The sequence below is a fragment of the Primulina huaijiensis genome, chromosome 13 (assembly GCF_012295235.1).
Source record: "Primulina huaijiensis isolate GDHJ02 chromosome 13, ASM1229523v2, whole genome shotgun sequence".
Taxonomy (NCBI): domain Eukaryota; kingdom Viridiplantae; phylum Streptophyta; class Magnoliopsida; order Lamiales; family Gesneriaceae; genus Primulina; species Primulina huaijiensis.
In genome coordinates, this window is record NC_133318.1 from 5,226,652 (window position 1) to 5,247,637 (window position 20,986).

The 20,986-nt window shown below is 35.6% G+C and overlaps 2 protein-coding genes across 2 annotated transcripts; both read right to left on the reverse strand.

Annotated features, from left to right (window-relative positions):
- Positions 1-2,994: 2,994 nt before the first annotated feature.
- On the reverse strand, positions 2,995-7,445 carry LOC140991489 (calcium-dependent protein kinase 10-like). Its single transcript, XM_073461455.1, has 7 exons — positions 6,650-7,445; positions 6,065-6,208; positions 5,824-5,976; positions 4,810-4,925; positions 4,351-4,518; positions 3,758-3,988; positions 2,995-3,657 (listed from the first exon to the last, which is right to left on the reverse strand). Exons 1-7 carry the CDS (start codon positions 7,290-7,292, stop codon positions 3,484-3,486), a joined length of 1,629 nt encoding a protein of 542 aa, XP_073317556.1. The 5' UTR covers positions 7,293-7,445; the 3' UTR covers positions 2,995-3,483.
- A 1,338-nt stretch (positions 7,446-8,783) lies between these two features.
- On the reverse strand, positions 8,784-12,742 carry LOC140991807 (uncharacterized). Its single transcript, XM_073461975.1, has 9 exons — positions 12,182-12,742; positions 11,769-11,852; positions 11,570-11,639; positions 11,089-11,171; positions 10,746-10,825; positions 10,280-10,378; positions 10,089-10,194; positions 9,121-9,210; positions 8,784-9,007 (listed from the first exon to the last, which is right to left on the reverse strand). Exons 1-9 carry the CDS (start codon positions 12,599-12,601, stop codon positions 8,969-8,971), a joined length of 1,071 nt encoding a protein of 356 aa, XP_073318076.1. The 5' UTR covers positions 12,602-12,742; the 3' UTR covers positions 8,784-8,968.
- Between the last annotated feature and the right edge of the window lie 8,244 nt (positions 12,743-20,986).

Consider the following 20,986-nt stretch of genomic DNA (forward strand, 5'->3'; position numbering starts at 1 on the left):
CAGCAGCATCAAAATGAGTTGAATCACTCAAACGGTCACTTCGCTCAGTGAAGTTGGTCTCCTTTTCTTTCCCCTTTATCGATTCTTTATAAAGTTTGCAAAGATGCTCAGGGGCTCGACAAATACGAGACCAATGTCCTGGAGTGCCGCATCTGAAACAAGAACTTTCAAATCTTTTCGAGTGATTTTCATTAACACTCATGTTTTCTTGATGCCTTTTCTGTGGATGGTTTGGGACGTTATTTTGAGATGAGTTATAGAAATAACTATCTCGATTATTTTCAAAACCACGGCCGCGTCCACGACCACGACCACTTCCTCGTCCACGTCCACGTCCACGACCTCGACCTCGACCTCGACCTCGACCAAAACCTTGTCTTTGAATTTGATTTTGGTTTCCAGGTTTAAATTCATTTTTACTTACAGCATTTACTTCTGGAAATGCTGTTGATCCAGTGGGTCGGGACTGATGATTTCTCATTAATAGCTCGTTGTTCTTTTCCGCCACAAGAAGACAGGCGATGAGTTCAGAATATCTCGCAAATCCACGCACTCTATATTGTTGCTGTAGTGTTATATTTGATGCGTGAAACGTGGAAAATGTTTTTTCAAGCATTTCCGATTCTGTAACCTCATGTCCACAAAATTTTAACTGCGAGATTATTCTATACATCGCTGAATTGTAATCACTGACTTTTTTAAAGTCTTGGAATCTTAACATATTCCATTCATCACGGGCGGTCGGAAGTATAACTTCCCTTATATGTTCAAATCTCTCTTTTAATCCTTTCCACAGAGCCATGGGATCTTTTTCGATGAGATATTCACATTTTAAACCTTCATCAAGGTGTCGTCGTAAAAATATTATAGCTTTTGCTTTTTCTTGTGATGAAGATATACCATTTTCTTTAATGGTCTCGCTTAGACCCAATGACTCAAGATGCATTTCTACATCAAGAGTCCATGGCATATAGTTTTTCCCAGTAATATCAAGAGCGATGAATTCGAGCTTTGCCAAGTTTGCCATGGTGGTACTAAAAATTACGATGCATTTTATTAGTTAATGAATATTGCAATACAAAGTAATGGATAAACAACAAGTACAAGTATTCGTAAAAATAAAGAAAACACACGAGGAGGATATTCTCCGATAAATACAAGACTGGTGAGTATGATAACCAAAATAATTAAAAATAACCTCGTGAAAGCCATCTTCTTTTTTTCTTCGAAAATTTGATGAAGAATAATTTTTAGAGAAGAAGAGAAAGTTGGAGTGATTGAATGTATTTGTGAGATTGTATTTATAGAGCAAAAACTAGCCGTTTTGTTACCGTTTATTACCGTTGGTGTATAAGAAAATAAATGTATGTATTTGTATAATTTTATGGTAATAATATGGTGTATATAATATTAGTCATATTTAAATAATTATGTATATCATATCACATTATTATAATTAGGTGTCATAAGTTATTTTGTTTAAAAAACCTTATAGGCTTTTATACTTGTCGTATCCCTTACCGGGAGTGTGGGATGTCGTCTTAACATCCTCCCAGGATTTATAACAAGTTTTTGAAAAAATTATTTTTATTATTTCTAACAATAACATTATATTATATATTACATATATAAACAATAAATAAATAACAGTAAAATAAATATTATTACTTTTGTTACCTTTTTCTTCTGTTCGGAGCTTGGAAAAATATGGAGGACTTTTAGAGCTTCGTGCTGATAACGTGTTGTGAAAAAGTAAAAATTTACGGTAAAAAAAGTAAAAATCTCAAACTCTCAAAATTATCACACTACACACTTTATAATATTTTTCTCTCAACTCAATTGTGATTTTCTTCACAAATGAGAGATCTATTTATAGAAAATTTTTACAAATAATCCAAAAATAAAATACATCATTACCTACATCATCACACACTAATTTTCAATATTCAACACCTAATTTTACCTAATTTTCAACATTCAACATTCACATTTTCAACACAAATATTTAACACATTTTTAAATAATTTTTCAACATTTTTATAATTATTTAGATATGATAATTTTTCCTTGTTTAAAAAATTATTTAAGTATTTTTTTATCCAATTACGAATTTGTTATAATTAAATCTTGAACTCGAGAAATTTAGTATTTTAGCCTCTCATAGGTGAAAATTTTATTTTACGCTTATATCAATATCTCGATGACATATTTAAGGCATCCTTATATGTGAGATCCGATAAAAAAATAAAATAATCATATATATATTGATGAATGTCTATCATCAAATAATATACTCTTAAGATAATGACTTAAAAATAACATCTCATTAACTTGTGATGCCAAATAAATTATATGTTAATGATAACTAAATATTGCCGCTCTCATTACTTTAAGGAACATCATAATAATTATATTAGATAACTTAATATTTCAGACATGGTTACTCTTTTGGCTATAATTTTTGGAATAATTATAAACAATTGACCTTGTTTTTACCACTTATCATTTATGTTAGAACAAGGAATTTTCAAACTACACAATGATACTATATCAATAATATGTATAAAATGATTATTTAATGATATACGTGAGTTCCGTTGAAAAATCAATGAACATCATATGTATTGATAAATATGATTCAATTTGGATCAATGACCACCAAAGTTGGAATCATGTGGAGTGCAAAATACTTGAGATTTAGTAAACTTATCACCTTATCAGACTGCTCGTCTATTCTGGTTTAATGCGGCCGGAGAGAGGCCATTTGATTTGGGATTCAACCTTTCGTAATAATAAAAAGCCACCCTAGATGCCTTTTTAGGACAGTGTCTTGAATTTAAGATCTCATTTGTCAGAACGAAATCTTGTTTAAATACTATGAATTACAAGATATTGTAATTATTAAGAGGTTGTCCCATAAAACACATGGGTCAAAAAACATGATATATTACTCAAAAAATTAGGAAAATAGTAGATGGGTAAAAAAACATAATATTATCAACTCAAAAAAATAAATTTGTGATATTATAATGATTGTGCTTCAAATAGACATACATGTTGAACAAACCACACCATCTCCAGAATTAACAATCGCCAACAAACGAATTCAACTGCTGTGTGCTCTATTGTCAAGGCACATATATATACATAAAACACCACCAAAAGCAAATTCCACAAGAATATACAAGAAGAAACGACGCAAACACGACATGCTGTCTAGGCCTACACATTGTATGAACATATAAAATATCAATCAATCATCTTCGAAACAAGGTTCCTCGGCCAGACCACCAACAAGAACCGAGAATGTAGTAGCATAGTCTGCTACTCTACTTTCTTTAAGTTCCTCTATCTATAAGCCTTGGTTGTCGAGAAGAAAGGTAATGGTAACAGCAGGGCGGTTTTGCGGTCGTGAAAACTTTAAATGGTGACAGTTATATCTTATATCAATGGATAAGATGATTTTGTGATTGAGAAAAAACTTTAAACCATGACAGTTTGACCTGTAAATCCATCCTGGAGCTGAAGAGAGCCATCTTTCATCAGATTGAGGCTCAAGCTTTTGAAACGTTCTCTTGAATACTGTCGGGACGCCTTTCTCCAATCCGTTCCAGTTTTCATCATTGCAACAAACTCGTCGTAACTAATTTGGCCATCCTGAAATAAGACGGGCAGTTAAAATAGGCTAAAAAGTTTCAAGACTGACTGGCTACACTAGATAGATTAGAGAAAAGGATGGAAACCATTTTAGTCTAACCTTGTCTGTGTCAACCTCCCGCATAATGTCATTGATTACATCATTATCCGTTTCACCTGAGTCATCAACTAACGCTTCTTGTAGTTCATGGAGCTCGATATACCCACTACCATCTCTGTCAAAGAACATAAATGCTCTGCGGAAGTGCTCGTCATTCTCCATCCTCTGTAAGTGGATAGTAACTGCAACAAACTCGCCGTAATCCAAAACTCCATTTCCATCAACATCAGCCTATCACACATTAGATAATTATCTTCTGTAATGACGATTTGCAGACGATTCTGGGTTGCGTTAACAAATTCACAACAGCCAATGTTTGGAGGTTGTGTACCATGGCTAGACTATGTTTATCATCATAAAATTGAATATCTAATCGCTAACAAGATCCATCTCGTAAGTTTAAACGCCCAAGATATGGTACAATTTAAATAGAATTTGGCAAGCACAATAATACTCAAATCTTACTGCCTCTCGATGACCAAGAAAAAAGTAAAGAACAGGGAGAAAACAATAATTGTGAACATTAACTCTTAGCAACTACATTAAGCAAAAGACGACTTCAAGGTTTTCAGTGTTCCTCAAGTGATACTTACCACATCCATCATCAACTTTATCTCAGGCTCTGCTAGCTGAGAACCAACTTTTCGTAGACCAGCTTTTAGTTCCTCATATGATACTTTGCCATCTCTATCGGTATCCATCAATGCAAACATATCTCTCATAACTTCGACTTCTTCAACAGATAAATGTTCTGCAATTACCTACACATGTATTTGTGGAAAACTAGAAATTAAACTATAGAGCAAAAACACGATTTATCAACATGGGCATTAAATGGTATTTCTCTACCATAGTTCTCTCAGTTCAACCTACTAACAGGTAAGATTGCAAACTTTATGCAATAATATTTGGCAACCCTCAAATACCAGTGACTCAGGTTGTGATACTAGCAAATCTTGTCCCAGAAACCATCTTGATGAGAAAGGGATATTGTTTTTTCCAATGGAAAATAAAGAGTTACAAATAGAGCTAAATTAATGCTCGAAGCTTACCCGTAGTGCTTTCTTCTTGAATCTATTCATAACAGAAAACTGCTTAAGTCTTGCCCGCACAATATCTCCCAACGGTACATTTGGAGCCTTTTTAGCATTTTGAATCCACGGGTGTTCTAACCAAGACAACAAATGAAAAGAAACACGTAAGAATAGTTGCATAAAAGGTAGTGTAAAAGTTCATCACCTCACCATCAGTATGATTAGCAAGTTACAATAGTTATTAATAGAAAATTTGAAAAAACTATATCTGTTGCATACCCTACACTCCCAAACTCTGTTATGCCTTTCTCAAACTAGCTTAAAGCAAAATATTTTTCTTAAAATGTGGCAATATTTGAGAACCAAAATGTTATAGAGCTGTAAAAATAATCGAGTTGCAAGTCATTAGCGACCAGGGATGAGGGAACTAAAACAGTGGAAGTTCTATGACCAGAGAAGCTACTAACCCTCCTGGGTTTAATGTTACTTCTTAATCAAACAGTTAAGTACCTGAATGGATTTCTGGGTGACCCAGATCGAAAACTGCACAACCCAGTGGTGTCTTGGTCTTTAATCATGGATTTTATTGATTTATTAAATAATATCAAATAGTTTCACGAGCCCAATCGGTTAATATCGATACGATCCCTACACAGCCGAACCTTTCTTCTACTTAAGTCAGTGAAGCCATCGGGGAATCTCAAACAAAGCCCAGTATATAGACTTTGCGTCTTAGCTGCATACGGCATATTTACCACTGTTTACAGACATAAAATCTTCTTCCTGGGAATGTTCTGCATTTATTATTACCAAAGCAAACACTAGTTTTCCTGACAAAGATCCATTTGCTAAGCATATAGTAAATAAAAATTCTTGCGTGCCGGGGTCATCCATTCCTTTATCAGCATGCTGCACATCATCATTTTCAAGAAAAGCGGTCACATGCAGCAAAAATAAAATAAAGGCACTGCCACTTTAACTTTATTAATACTTTTCAAGAATCTGCTACAGAAGAGTACTTTACAAACATACCAAGTACTTGTTGTGCAGTCAAACGCTTTTGGGGGTCAGGTTCCAACATCTGCCTAACGAGGCTTTTGGCACTTTCAGAAACCTGAGACCATGGCTCCCTCTTGAAATCGATCGCTCCTCTTAAGATTGCAAGTGCAACCCCCTGTTCAGTTTCTATGGCAGGTTGTAAAATAAAATAGTTCAATTCATGAACTAAACATCAAAAGAACACCGGTGACGGCAACGGAATGAGTGAAAGTACCAGCCCAAAATGGAGGAACGCCACACAACAAAATATACAGAATAACACCAGCACTCCAAATATCAACTTCAGGTCCATAATTTCGCTTCAAAACCTCTGGTGCCATGTAGTATGGACTTCCCACAATTTCATTGAACCTTTCACCTGATTATCGAATTACCAATACATTTAAACAAATCAATATATTAACGTAAGAAAATAAAACAAAACAAATTAACAAGTATGTATATTTCATCTTCATAACAGTATATTATACTAGATCGAACGCAGTAAAACGTGAGATATAACAAATCAAAAGAAAATTTTTTAACTTTAGAATTTCAAGCAAATTAAGTAACTTAAATCAGATCAAACGTTTGAAGATGACCAAAATCAGATTCAACAAACCAACCTTGGCAAGCAAGGAATAACAAATTTAAAAAAGGAAAATAAAACTCAGAATTTAATGGCATAATCGAAGAAGAACAAGAATTATACCAAACAATCAAACCCCAGTAAAGAAAACCTAAAAAAGATTCAAAGCCCACCAGAAAGATCAAAAACCGTTTTTTTCATTATACCAAAAAAAAAAAAACACAAACTTACCAGGCTTGAAAAACACAGACAACCCAAAATCAATGGCCTTCAGCGCCGAATTCTCCTTCTTATTCGCAAACAAAAAGTTCTCGGGCTTCAAATCTCTATGCACAACACCATTCTGATGACACATCCTCACAACCTCCGCAACCGTCTTCGCCACTCCCGCTGCAGCTCTCTCGCTGTAATGCCCACGCGCCACTATTCTATCAAAAAGCTCCCCACCCTCACACAACTCCATCACCAAATGCACCGCCTCGTTATCCTCGTATGTAGCGCGTAGCTTCACGACGTTCGGGTGCTCCGGCAAGCTAGACATGATATCAACCTCACGGCGGACGTCCTCGATATCCACCGCGGTTCGCAGCTTCTTCTTGGAAATCGATTTGCAAGCGAGCGCCTCGCGCGTCTCGCGGTCGGTGCAGAGGTAGGTGACCCCGAATTCGCCGCGGCCCAGCTCACGGCCGAGGATATACTTGTCGGAGATTTTAGTAAGGGGAATGAAGTCTTTGAGCACGCGGATCGTGGTAGGGGATTGGGCGTACGGATTCGGGTAGTGCCCGTTGGCTTTCTGGCGTTGTTTCTGAGCATGGGATTTGGGAGTCTGATGCTCCGATTCCGAAGGTCTTATGCACGCGTTGCAGTTGCCCATAATGGGTTCTATAAAGATTTAAATGGAGCCACAGCTCGAAGAGAAGTAGGTGTCGCCGCCGTCGGTGGTGTTGATGGTAGGCGGTAATGGTGTGAAAGAAGGTGACGGGATGAGTTGGGGTCAGCTGGAGGAATACACTACTAATTTGAATAATAAAAACAGTCATTTAAATATCATTCTATTATTAATTGTTTAATTTTTTTTGCTTATATTAATTTATTTTTGTGGCTAATTATTTTTTTTTATGAATAAGTCTCTTGTAAGACGGTCTCACGAATATTTATTTGTGAGACGGGTCAACCCTGTCGATATTCACAATAAAAAGTAATACTTTTAGCATAAAAAGTAATATTTTTTTATGGATACCCAAATAAGAGACTCGTCTCACAAAATACGACATGTGAGACCGTCTCACAAGTTTTTGCCTTACTTTATATATGTGTGTGTGTGTGAGGTGAGACTTTATATATAATATTTTTGCTTAAATTTTCATGGCTTGGGGATATTAGAATGGTTCTTTTTGTGAAAAGATTGAGAAGTGGGTAAAAAATCCATCGCTATTACATATAGAAATCGAAGAATTTCGAATATTGTTTTCCATATTAATGTCTTTGATACACTAACATGCTTCTCCGTCTCAAAGTTTTTTTAAAAAAATTCGAAACGTCCGCAAGCAAAACCATGAATGAAAGAAGACCAAATTATTTGTAAGCTTCATTTATGATTATTTTGCTTCAATTATTAAGTATGAGTAGTTTACCAAGTCGTCTTCTTGATGAAGCCACCAAAGGATGATTAGTTCAAAGACTTGGTAAAACATACATAAGTGCAGACCGCTAAACTGGTTGCATTAATAAACTATATATAAGCATAAGACATCCAACAAATCAGCGCACAATAACCTATTTTTTTAACTAATTTGATACTAAAATCTAAATTATTCCAAGTCGCAAGACCAATTTTACTTTCTTTTTTTTATTAATAGAATGATTAGAAATCCAAAATGTGGTTCAGAAATTAAAGAATGTTTTAGAGGCATGCATTTTTAACAAAATTAGGTAGTGTAGGTTTACTACATTATCAAGAAGATCAAGGGGAGAATCAGAGTAGTAGAGTGGTTACCATCCCACTTGTTAATATTGCGAGGCCGGACTTGCAGACTGCTATTTGTATAATAGTAATGGTAATATCTCAGTTAACCCCCCATGAATGCATTTAATGAAGTGTGCCAAAAGCACAAGGATAAGTTATTAAAGTGTCTTTTTGTTTATTTTAAAGTAATATATTTATATCAAAGGACAAGCAGTCATTTGTTTATTGGTTTGCCATTCAAAAGCAACTTTTTCACAGCTAAGACTCAAGCCCACAGTTTTTTGATAAATTCAAAACACATGGCAATCTTTTTGTTTATACTTTCTGCAGTCTGCCTGCGTTTAATTTACTTTTTCGGAAGCATTTTGACATTATCTTGCATACAATAGTGATTCCGAATATTAGCAAAGAGAGAAAATAAATGCGGCTAAAAAATTCGAGCTTTGCGCAACGCAGAGAGCTCTACAATTGTTGCTATTACTTTTACACTACCAATGGCTTCAGTCGATGGCGGAGAAACTGTATCCAAAGGCATGTCAAATAGAAAAGTCACATGCAATTGGTAGTGATTTCGGAAAATGAAGCTACAAGAAAAATCGTCTGCGGCTTGTATCCATATCGGGCTGCCATCAATAACACATGAAAAACAAATATAAGCAACCGGGGATCGTGCATATCCAAGGAAAATACAAAGAGTGGCTTCTGATGCTAAGAATTTTAGCGATTTGGAGAGTACCTTGTGAACCCATTCATATTCACCGTCTTTAGTATCGAAGGTTCCATGCTGAAGACTAGTTAGTTTCAGAGTGAAACGAGGACCGCATTCCTAAAAGTGTGAAATTAGAGGAATAAACAGATTAATAATTGTTTGTCATCATCCAGTTTGTAAGCACATTCAAAAGACGAGCACATAGATTAAGCATAATATATATATATAACGTTTAATCTGCTAACAAATACAAGACTGACGAATAATCAGTGGACAAATTGAAATTTCGTTTGGAATGAAATAACAGCTGAAAAGTGCTGATGAACTAACTTCTCCAAATTATGCACAGCACACAAGTCAACTAGTACATTGTTTCAATATACCAACCCAAGAAAAACATGGAACATCGAACAATGAGTTCTTAAAAAGACCAAGATTTTATACCATAAACAATTTAACCGTACACTCCTTCATTTTAAAAATTTACTCCCTCCTTTGAAATGTGTACCATGGCATATATTTTTTTCAATCTGAGTACCGATGGAAAACAAGTAGTGATTTATGTACAGGGGTTACATTATTCTTCCTCTTAAATTTTATGCCTTTTTCTAATCATGATAAAACTGCACAAAAATGGTTTTTATTCATCTAACTAAAAACGTATCACATAAGGTATTTTTAACTAGTATACGCTAGATTGCTGAAACATATGAAATTTGATAATTGCCAGAATATCCAATATTGTGAATTCAAGATTATAAAAGGTGTTCTATGTTCCAACAAAATGCTCCTTTGATAAATTAGATAATTGCTATTACATGGAATAATGTGGTATAATCGATATCGAACAGCTGAAGTGAGTTGAGGGCAGTTAATCTTAGTATCATATAAATCAATAGCCAAAAATAGAGGATAAGAGATCAGAACAAGAATAACACCAATAGACATGTAATAGACTTATGTTTTGACACCAGCCAGAGATCAGAAGCATAAACCTGAAGCCGGGCAATAGCTTTTTTCTGGGCGTTTGATTCCTCATTGTCTTTGATATCTTTACTTTTTGATTCCAGCTGTTTGCTTTCTTTGGTTTCAAATATGTAACTTTCAAATAGAAGAACGGATTAGTTCAGATAAGGTCATAATTCGGTGATATGAAAATGGAACATACATGGAGAATCTTATGTACCGGTGATGACGGAAGAATATAAAATCACGTTGATTGTGGAAGGTAACAACTCTCCGACCACGAAAATTAGGGTCTTGTGGAAATAAAGATTGTATTAACCTAATGAGAAAATCATTATTAACATCTGTTAAAGCAGTACCAAAACCACCTGCCAATGCCAAACAGTCCAGAAGAGGACGGAAATGAAGAAAAAAAGATGGTTCTATTAGGAAGATTGAGCCAACTTCAAAACACCTTCAACATAAACTAAGGCTAGCTTAATGAGCTCTTACAAACACCGACTTTTTAAATCCATTAACATCGTATCATGACAACTCTAGAACATATTTCAAATCAAGAATTAACCCTAAACAGAAACTCTGTAACAAGAAAAAACAATACCATAGAGCTTGTGCTTTAGCCCTACAACTTAACTTTCATGACTCAGTTACTTTCAATTATCATAAGAAGCAGTAAAAAGAATTACCTGCCCACACGATACCCCAAGCGTGTTGTGAAGTTAGTCAAAACTAACTCAGGCTTATGGCTGGTTGGGTTGCCATGATTCTGCAGTAATGGAAAGACAGACAGTTAATAGCGCATAATATCTAGCATACCAGATAATCCAAGGACTATCAAAGCAAGATAAAACCTTGTTTCCAGCACGACAGACAACCAATAACCATGTTGAGTGCGTCAAATGACCAAAAAATAATAATGAAAGGGTCAAGATTTGGTAAAATAAATTCCACTTAATGTTAATTCACTTTCTAGAGGTTTTAAATAAAGACAGATACATTATGAGAATAACTGAATGAACATAATCAAACCTTAAGGTCTTTGTGCAAAACAAGATTTGAAAGTTTGAAGTGGGCGGTAGGACCATCAGGCAACCCAATTATTAAAACAGCATCTGCAGCAACTCACAAGAATTAAGAGTCAATTTTCTACGATGAATCATAAAAGCAACCTGACATATCCTTAAAAGGCTTTAAAGACCCTCCGCTCCCCTCTCAATTTTACAGCAACCAAACAGTGAAGAAATTTGCTTACAAACAAGCTAAATTAGCGTCTGAATAAGATAATTACTAATCAGCTAAATATATTAAAACCAATAGCATGTTCTGTAATTTTTAAAGTCCAGAAAATAATTCCCAAATCTGCATTAGTCCCACATATAACTTAAAACCCACAACATAAAATCACATTTATTAAGAAAGAATTGTTAATGCGACAAACACTATCAGGTTTATTAAGAAAGAATTGTTAAAGCCACAAAGACTATCAGGTTAGGCATAGAGCAAAAATGACCTGGTTCTCGGCGGCTTGTGTGGATGACCATGACTGAAGTGAAATCCCTATTTCTTGCATACTCGACAATCTGCAGGAGTGATGACAATTATAGAACAAAATATAATCGTGTCCCATGGTCAACAATCATACAAGTTAACAAAGGCTCATCTTTTTAAAACAGGGTGGGGGGCTGAGAGAAAGAGGTTGAAAACTTAACCTTTTTCAAGTCATAAGTTCCTCGCTTGTAGTAATGAGAATTGGGGATTATAGAAAGAAGATCCGAAGCTAAACCAGGTCCCCTCTGCATTATAAATAATCAACCAGAAACTGAACAGAGCATAAGACACTCATTGATGCAGAATGAATGAAATCTAAGTAAAACTCACTGCATAACACAAATCGGGTAGGCCAGACCCACCACCCTCCAAAAATAAAAATAATCACCCCAGCGCCTCCTACCCCGCAATTATATACCAAGATCTCCCCCACACTATGAAATTGGTTGAGTTATCTCCCAACAAAAACATGTTTAATACTTCAATGTTCCTAAAAAGTATGTTATGCATCCAAAAACATCAACAGCCCCCATCAAACTAATCATGTCTCCATCCTAAAGCACGAAACACTTACAGTCGAATTGAAGCGGCATGTGGTTATCAAGACCTTCGGAATCCGTTCTTGCTTCAAAATATCATTAAATTCATCAGCATCATTGCCAGCAAAGAGCTCATCATCATCGGGCTTGCATATTGTCTCATCCAGTTCACGTGTGTTCTCTATTGTGCGAGGGGTTTTCTTAGGCGGGGGTTCCTCACCAAGCTCCAGAGCCCTCCTCTCAGCTGCTTCACGAGTCTTGACCTTCTTCCGTTTGTCCACCTTCTTCTGTTGCTTCAATTTTGCATGAATGGCTGACCTCTTCTCCTTGTTCTTGATCATCGATGGGCGCAAGGCCTCCTTTTCCTGCTTCATCTTCTTGGTTTTCCTTTCTTCTATTCCCTCTCCCCCACTTTCACTACAATCCTCGCCACTCTTCTTCCGCTTCCCCGCCATATAACTAACTCCAACTAGGGTTTACTGGCGGCCGGTGATTCGTATCGGCCTTTCGGGTGGAGAAACCCCCGCCTTCACCTCTCTCTCAAGTCTGATTTGCGCAGTAGTGTTTGTGTGTTAAAAGTTAAAACTGTATAATTGGAAAATTTCAGAACACGCTTTAGCGTTTTCAATGTCACTGTAGGGTTTTTCTCTAAAATAAATACTATGAAAACAAAAGTCGCTAGACAAAACTAATGCGACTCTAACTAGATTTGTTAACACCAATTTTAGTTAAAATTCATTGCAGAGTTTTTTACTAAAAACTTTACAATGTTATTCTTAATCAATCTTGCAAAATTCCTCAATAGTCTCATCAATTTCTAAAATAAATTATCTAAAACTTTAACAACCTAAGATATTATAGTTATTTTTGTCAAAATTTTAATATAGAACAATTTTTAAAAAAAAATTTAAAACATATTAATTATTCATTTAAAAAAATTATTATTATGTTCTATTTCTCATTTTGGATAAAATAAAATGTCACGCCATGGGGACCAAGGCGTAGATGACATCCGGCATTGTTATACAACAATAAGCCTTGTAACCAAAACATGTCTTTTTCATATAGAAATATTGTCTTTTACAATGACAATGGAATAAAAAAAATTACATCAGTAGTTTGCGGAAGCGAAAGAAAATCGAAAATAATACTAAGAATAACAAAGTCTTGATCTTCAATATTTTGATGCTATCACCAGCCTCAGAACGTTTCTTGCTCTGAATCATTAGGTTGTTCCTTAGTCATATCTCGGAAGAGAAGTAAGGGAGTGAGCGTTTTGAGAAAACACTCAACAAATGGGGCCGATTGATTACCACAAATACATATAAAGATATATTTAAAATATATATTCTAAACAAATTTTTAAAACTTAGTATATCGATTTATCTTATCAGAATATTCATAGAACCATAATCGAAATGTTGAACAGAGCTTATCAGAACAAATCAGAATAAATCAAATCAGAACAAAGAAACATTGTTATTCATCTCGATATCCATGGTCAAATTGTCCTTCATATGTTAATCCTCTAAGAGGTGAGACCAGAACACAGTTTTATACCCACTAATGGGGCCAGACAGAGTTTACAATCTTCGTTCCATATTCAACTTGAATTATAACAGTGTATTATAGAATTAGATTCATCAAACAGCACTTATCAGAATTTTGAATGTAATCAGCAGAATCAAAGGAAATCGAGAACAAAATAAACATATAGTACATCGATAGAGATTTTAAAATATGTTGTAACATTTTTCAACAATAAGTAGACATACTTGCAATAAACAAGCATGTCATATAATATTTATGCAAAAACCCACTTACAAAGAAATATATATAACAAAAACTCATTTACACTCGGTTTAAATGTGCGGCTCGATCTTGATCGCAACTTGGACGAAACCTTAGCCGAACTTGGACAGGAGTTGAGAACGGTTTAGACAACAGCTGGATATGGCCTTGGAATGTTACTCAACTACTGCTCGAATTTCTGAGGAGCATGGACTGAAGATGTCGTCTTTTTTTGGTAGGAATAAGGCTGAAAATTAAGGAACTTGTGGGGGATCTTGGAGTGCAATTGTGGGAGGCTTAGGGAGATATTTATAGGTTAAATGTGGCTGTTGATTTTCTCCCATTCAGCCGATTTCTTGAAGCCCAATCATGTCTATAAATGTGGTAAAAACTTTATCCATGGTCAAAAAAATCGCTTCGTCCTCTTGCTGGATTTCGGACACTAGTTGCATTAGAAGCTCAATCTATTCATCGATGAAACACAAAGAGTTGACCATCTTCTCCCACTGGGCCATGATTTCATCTAAATGTGCACAGCGCTCTTGTTGTTGCTCAAATGGTTGGTTTACAAAATTGGGCCAAATCTACAATTATTAATTAAAGTAAGCACATAATTAAGGATAAAAAGTCTAGATAAGCACAAATAAAATCCCCAGATCTCTATAAGATTTGGGCTTATCAATCCCCCCACACTTGGCCTTTGTTCGTCCTCGAACAAATAAAAGAATAAAAATATAACTGAGGAATATTCAATGATTTACCACAAAAATGACACAATCAACACTTTTCAACCTACCAAATTCAGTCACACTCAATCAAAGGGCCACACTTTGAAAATCATAAAATTCACATTTGTTGCAACTTCAAAACTCAAGCTAGAAAAGATCAAGATAATGAGACGTGTGTAGTGTGGAAGTCAAAACTCATATTCCTCAAAGGTGTTTTAGTTCAAGGAGTGCTCATATTTTCTGAATTTTTTTTTTAAAGAAACTCTCCATAAGCTTGTCTTTCATATATTTCTCCACTAAATGTTGGAGGAATATGACTCGGTCAATAGGTCTTTCCAAGCTTATAACGTTAGGTCACGGCTCATGGCTACAATAAAGGTAAGGATATTCAAAATGAGAGAAAATAAACAATTTAATGATACAGCGCACTCTTTCATCTCTTATATTCCTCCCTTTATTGAATTTCATCATCCTCCATCTAAAATTTTCATCTTCCTTGTACTTTCGTTCATATTCCCCCTTTTTTTTTTCTTTCTCCAGCTTTTTTTCAATCTTTAACAACATTCTCTTTTAGTTTTTTTCAATCACCACATCATACAACATTCATTCCTCCTCCTTTTCTTTTATAATTATATATATCTTTTCATCAATCCCCTTCCCTTTCTTCATGATTTTTTTTTCAAACTCCTCCAAATTTTTTTTATATCAATTATCAACCCATGGGAGTTATTGAAAATTTTAAAACGCTAAAGGGGTTTATTTCTTTCAAAATTAAGGTAGAGGAATAGTGTATAAGCTAAAATTGGGTAGTTGATGTGGGATTTCGAACGAATACGAATGGGGGATAATTGTATGTCTTTGACACACTCCATTCGATTTATTAGGCTCAAAAGGGGATACTAGGGATATGAATGATGCATTGGGTAGGCTCGAAAGGCTCAAACGGTCCAAAGATCGCCTCAATCATCCTTAAGTCATTCTCCTCCGTATTTTCGCCTCAAAGGATAATCAGACAAGTTCTAGAATTTTTTTTTTCGGAGTCCACCTCTTGCCAATCCAAAATTAATTCATATAAGTATGACTTAAAGTATATAGATGATGTCTCAAAACATGATACAAAACTAGTTTGTGCTCAAATCTTTCGCTACAACTACAGCTCATCTCAATCAGTTCTAGGTGTAATTCAATCTCTTGAGTGATCAAAAATCTATAAAATCAATTAGTGTGTCATGTAATCACAAGTACACTTTTTCAAAAAATAACCAGAAAAATTTTCATGCTTGCGGATTAAACATTGAAGCACATGCTAAGTGTGGTGACGTGAAACAAAACACAAATCTCCCCCACACTTTATATTTACACTGTCCTCAGTGTCATGTCATTCAAAAAGAATAAAAAAGTTGGATATAGAATAGTAAGAGAACACTTCCCTGACAGTGTTGCTTTAAGTTCCATGGAGTGCTAGATGGGGATGGTAGAATTCCTCAATGCTTGTAAGATTTTATTTCAACAGTTTAAGCTTTCCAGGATCTGAATCATCTTGCTTCATTCCAATACTCCCTACACACACCAAAATCACAGATGATTAATCTAAAAAAATGAAAAAGTAAAAATAAAAAAATAAATGAAACAAAATAAAATAAATCACTGGGTTGCCTCTCAGCAAACGCTAAATTCAATGTCTGTAGCTTGACTGTGAAGAAGCAACCATCAAATAGCGGCTTCCGCCCATAGTAAGTATCATACAATATTACATATGGGTCTTGATTATGTGTGCCCTCAAGCTTGGCATGATATTGACATCGTAAGCTCGCGCTCCAGCAACACTCGGCAAAAACTGATTATTAAGGGAAGAACAATCAAATCCATGATAAAGCTCGTAGATGATGTAATATTCTTGAGTTTTCTTTGATGTAAATAAAGAATCTGCTGGTGGAATAAATGTTAAGAACATATATGAGTTCAAATCATTCGCCTTCTGTTCCTTTACATCTTCCAACTTCACTTCTGCCTCATCTTTGCGTAGGGATTCCTCTAAGAATTCTTCTTCCTCCAGCTTCACTTCTGCCTCATCTTTGCATAGGGATTCCTCATAGAATTCTTCTTCCTTCTGCACAAATACTTGTGGAAGATCAGATTCAAATGAAGTTTCTAGATGATTTGAATCACTCTCCAAACCTTGGTTGTTTGAGTTGTCATCATTCACCTATGCCTGATTGGTCATTAATTGATCTAAAAATCACTTCATTCTCTTGCCGGATTTCAGAAACTGGTTGCACTAGAAGCTCAATTTGCTCATCTATGAAACGCAAATCATTGACCATCTTCTCCCACTGGGCCATTATTTCATCTAAATGTTTACTATGCTCTTCTTGTTGCTCAAATTCTTGGTTTTCAAAACTGGGGCAAAATTGTGGAGGATATTGGTGACTACAACCCTGGATTGAAGGATCACAATGCCAGTGGTAGTCGAAATCTGCCATATCATCTAACAAGTGCATCACACTGTTGTATTCTCTATTAAATAAGTGACTACCAGTTGCCAAATGTGGGGACCCGGACGCCAATCATGTTCTTAATCGTCATTGGGACTAATTAATCAATTATAATAAACATGGTCTAAATTTTTTTTTTAAAATATAATATCAAATGCGGAACGTAATGACATCACTCTATTATACATATTAGTATAAAATTAAAAGTACAAGTCTTGTACTATATACAATCATTTACAACTAAGGTTCAACTACTAAATATCAAGTGTTCAACCCTATTTCAGATCAAGTCCGTGGTCTCCACTCTAATCACGAGCTCTCTCTTCATCTCCTCGACCCTGAACCTGTCCCACCTGTTGTCATGCACACATACAAACACGACAACAGCAGGATAACTCCGGTGAGAATAAATCCCAGTATAAATCAACGAAACATGCAATCATATAATTAATATAAAACATGAAGCAGATATCAGATATATATATCAAAATCTGAAACATAATTAATATCAAACTATCAATCATACTCGTGACTCCACGACTCAGACTAGACTCAATCCTAGTCTAGGGATCCCGGATTCCAGAAGTTGGTATTCCTATATCGATCAACAGTAATAGAAGAAACTCCGATTCTATCCATGTCGATATAACCAAACATCCAGTGTCTTGACCTATCCGTCACAGACTGTGGCACTATCGCCAATACACTATCTTGTGACATCGTGCAATGTGCCCATGGCGATCCCACCACTATCAGGTACTTCTGTCACAAGATCACTCATCTCATATTCGTCTAACACATGCTCTCTATACATCAATAGAACAAGCATATCAAATCAAATCAATGCAGATAATAACAAATAGTATGTGATTTAGGGAAACACAAGTATATCCTACTTGTGTCGATCTCCCAATACCACATTGACTTATACCTTTCATTTGTTGTCTCGGTCGAAAGAAACGGAAGTTCTGAACTCAAGATTGTCTCTGTAAATCTGAAAGGACATATCGAGAATAATAATATCAACCTTCCATTCTCAATTCAATAATGAATCTGAATAATCTGCTTTTAATTCAAATCATCGGCATAACGGCACAATCTCAATAACCCCGTAAATACCATATCAACAGATAGCAAGAGATATCAATTACTATTCATAACCAATATCCAATATAATCCATAATCCAACCATAATCCAAATTTGTCCAATACCACTCAATATAATCTGAAAAATCATAACAAATCCGTAATCAATCTGTTTCTTAATCTGACTTCGATTCTATGATGTCTAACATGTCAAGAACATCATATATGAATTTTATTCAATTCTGACAATAGCATAATTTCAACACATATCAAAACGTAACACAACTTACGTCCAGTTGTAGCCCGCGTCGATAGGAACACCGTACTGAAGTCGGATTCAAAATCTAACGGGCGGATCGAAATATAAAGGCGTAAGGATTTTTTGCAAGTTCTCTGAAGCTTTCCTCGGCCTTCTCCCGTTTTTCCTTTGCTAAATGAAGGAATTGAAATTTATAACTCATACGTGGCTAGGACACTTGTCTTTCATGCATATCAGGCGGCGCTCGGGCGGTCACAATCTACCACTCGGGCGCAGAACCTTCTGCCCGAGTACTCAAGTTGTGACATACTGGCGCTCGGGCGGTTTTATTCTACCGCTCGGGCGCCAGACGTTCTGTCCGAGAACTTTGCTTGTTATCCACTGGCGCTCGGGCGGTCAAAAACTACCGCTCGGGCGCCAAACGTTCTGTCAAAAGGCAAAGCTGGTGGTGCACTGGCGCTCGGGCGGTCCTTTTCTACCGCTCGGGCGCCACAGGTTCTGTCCAACTTCTTGGCTTGTCTTGCACCGACGCCCGGCTACCCCACTCGAGCTCCTACAACCTCAATTTTGTTAATTACTCAATGTCTGACTATAGTACTAAAATCTCGGGCATTACACCAAAGCTCCATAATTTACCCAACTTCTTGTTGCCTCATCCAAACCAAAATAGAAAATTTGAATAAGAGTGTAGTTTGACAAATCATGAAACCGAAAGTTGTTTGCTAGATCATTGAATCTCCCCCAAGCAGCATAGAATGATTCCGAGTATTGTTGGGCAAAATTCGTGAACACTCCCCGATGATCCATCTTGAAGTACCTCGCAATAAAACAAATAAATTAGAAAAAAAAANGTAATAGTAAATGGATGATGAGTCCAAGTATTGATCCCACAGAGACTAATATTTAATTACTAGAATTTTTATCACTTAACTTAAGCTAGACAAAATAAATAAAAAGATTATATGTGAATTATTAATCTAAACTATTAAATAAAATATTTTCAATTAAAAACGACGGATTCAAATATCAAGGAGGGATTCAAATTTAAATAAATAACTAAAACACACAACAGTACCAAACTCTACTATGTTGACACGTGTTAAAATTTAATTAATTATTTAATTCTTGACAATCACGGTGAAATCCTCGATTTTATTTATTAAACGATTCCTCGAGTTAATAAACCTATTTAAATCTAAAATTCCAACTATTTCTAATTGAATTTAATTAGATCTTGTTGGAAACATAATTTCGGCTGTTTGACAAACTGTTTATTTATTGGATTAATTGATCAAGTAATCGAACTACACAGCTTGCCTAACTAAAGAGTATCGCGTGAATTATCAAAGGCAACTGTATCTAGCTGAACTGAACTGACAAAGTAAACTGACTGATCAGTTGGAAACTGATCAGTTGAACCTAACAGGACTTTCGAAGACAACTGACTTGATTCACTCAGTATGAGCTTATCAGCTACCGCTTATCAGCTATACACGTCATAAGATGAAAAGGACATTCAACCGACATCAGTACAAAGCAGACTGCAACTCGTAGTGGAACGCCGCATTTATGAGTCTACAATGTACGAATGTCAGAGGAATATTGACGTGACAATCAACGGATATAATATTCAAATATCATATCAAGTTACCGTTGGAAGAGAAGCCTATAAATAGCTGAAGAGAGAAGCTGAAAAACTTAACGAAACAATTTCAACGCAACTATTCTATTCAAGCTGTTACGCTGCTAAAATCATTACGCAAATCAAAAGCTCACACTTATTAGTTTTATCAGTAGCATTCAAGGCTACATTCGCGAGCTTATTAGCACGTTGTAATCTTTTCCAGATTCTTTACGTTGTGCTAAGATCAGTCACGAACTGTGAAGGTTTTTGTTGTAACTAAGAGTTTCAGTTTTGGCATTGATAAGTTTAAACTGAAGTGGGTCAGTACAACTATTGTATTCGATCAAAGTCTTTTAGTGGAAATCCTATATTCGTGATAGAAGAGGTGACGTATGAGTTATTCTATTCTCCGAACATCCAGAAACAAACCGTGTGCACTTTATTTCAGTTATCATTTTACTTCAGTTATTCTATCTTTCAGTCAGTTTACTTCCGCAACCGTTTTTTTCAGTTAAACTGATTGTTATCGACTGACGAGATACCGAGTGTCTGTTTGTCACTAAACTGAACTCAATTTTGGCAAATGACATATAATCTGTGAGTGTTTATTCAACCTATTTTCTAAACACTTATTACTTTCTAACCGATCCTTTCAAGTGGTTCGGGTTAAAACCGGTACTCCGGTCCAAGTTTTAAAATGAATCGATTAAGTTTTGAAACGGGTTCGAGTTTACGTCTAGGAACGCTTTTAAAAATGTTTTGGGATATTTTAAGGAGTTTGGTAAGCTTCGGGTCAATTTTAGAGATCCAGAGGTGAAACGACAATTTTTGGGTTCCAGGGGCAAAATGGTCATTTT

Excerpts from the sequence above, each read along its gene's own strand:
- LOC140991489 (XM_073461455.1), bottom strand. The coding sequence starts at position 7,292 with ATGGGCAACTGCAACGCGTGCATAAGACCTTCGGAATCGGAGCATCAG. Across the intron at positions 4,926-5,823 it reads GACTGCACAACAAGTACTTG|AACACCCGTGGATTCAAAAT; the intron begins GTATGTTTGTAA and ends TGTCTTGGTTAG. Across the intron at positions 3,989-4,350 it reads TAAAGTTGATGATGGATGTG|GCTGATGTTGATGGAAATGG; the intron begins GTAAGTATCACT and ends AATGTGTGATAG.
- LOC140991807 (XM_073461975.1), bottom strand. The coding sequence starts at position 12,601 with ATGGCGGGGAAGCGGAAGAAGAGTGGCGAGGATTGTAGTGAAAGTGGG. Across the intron at positions 11,853-12,181 it reads CATGCCGCTTCAATTCGACT|AGGGGACCTGGTTTAGCTTC; the intron begins GTAAGTGTTTCG and ends TTTATAATGCAG. Across the intron at positions 11,640-11,768 it reads GAACTTATGACTTGAAAAAG|ATTGTCGAGTATGCAAGAAA; the intron begins GTTAAGTTTTCA and ends TCACTCCTGCAG.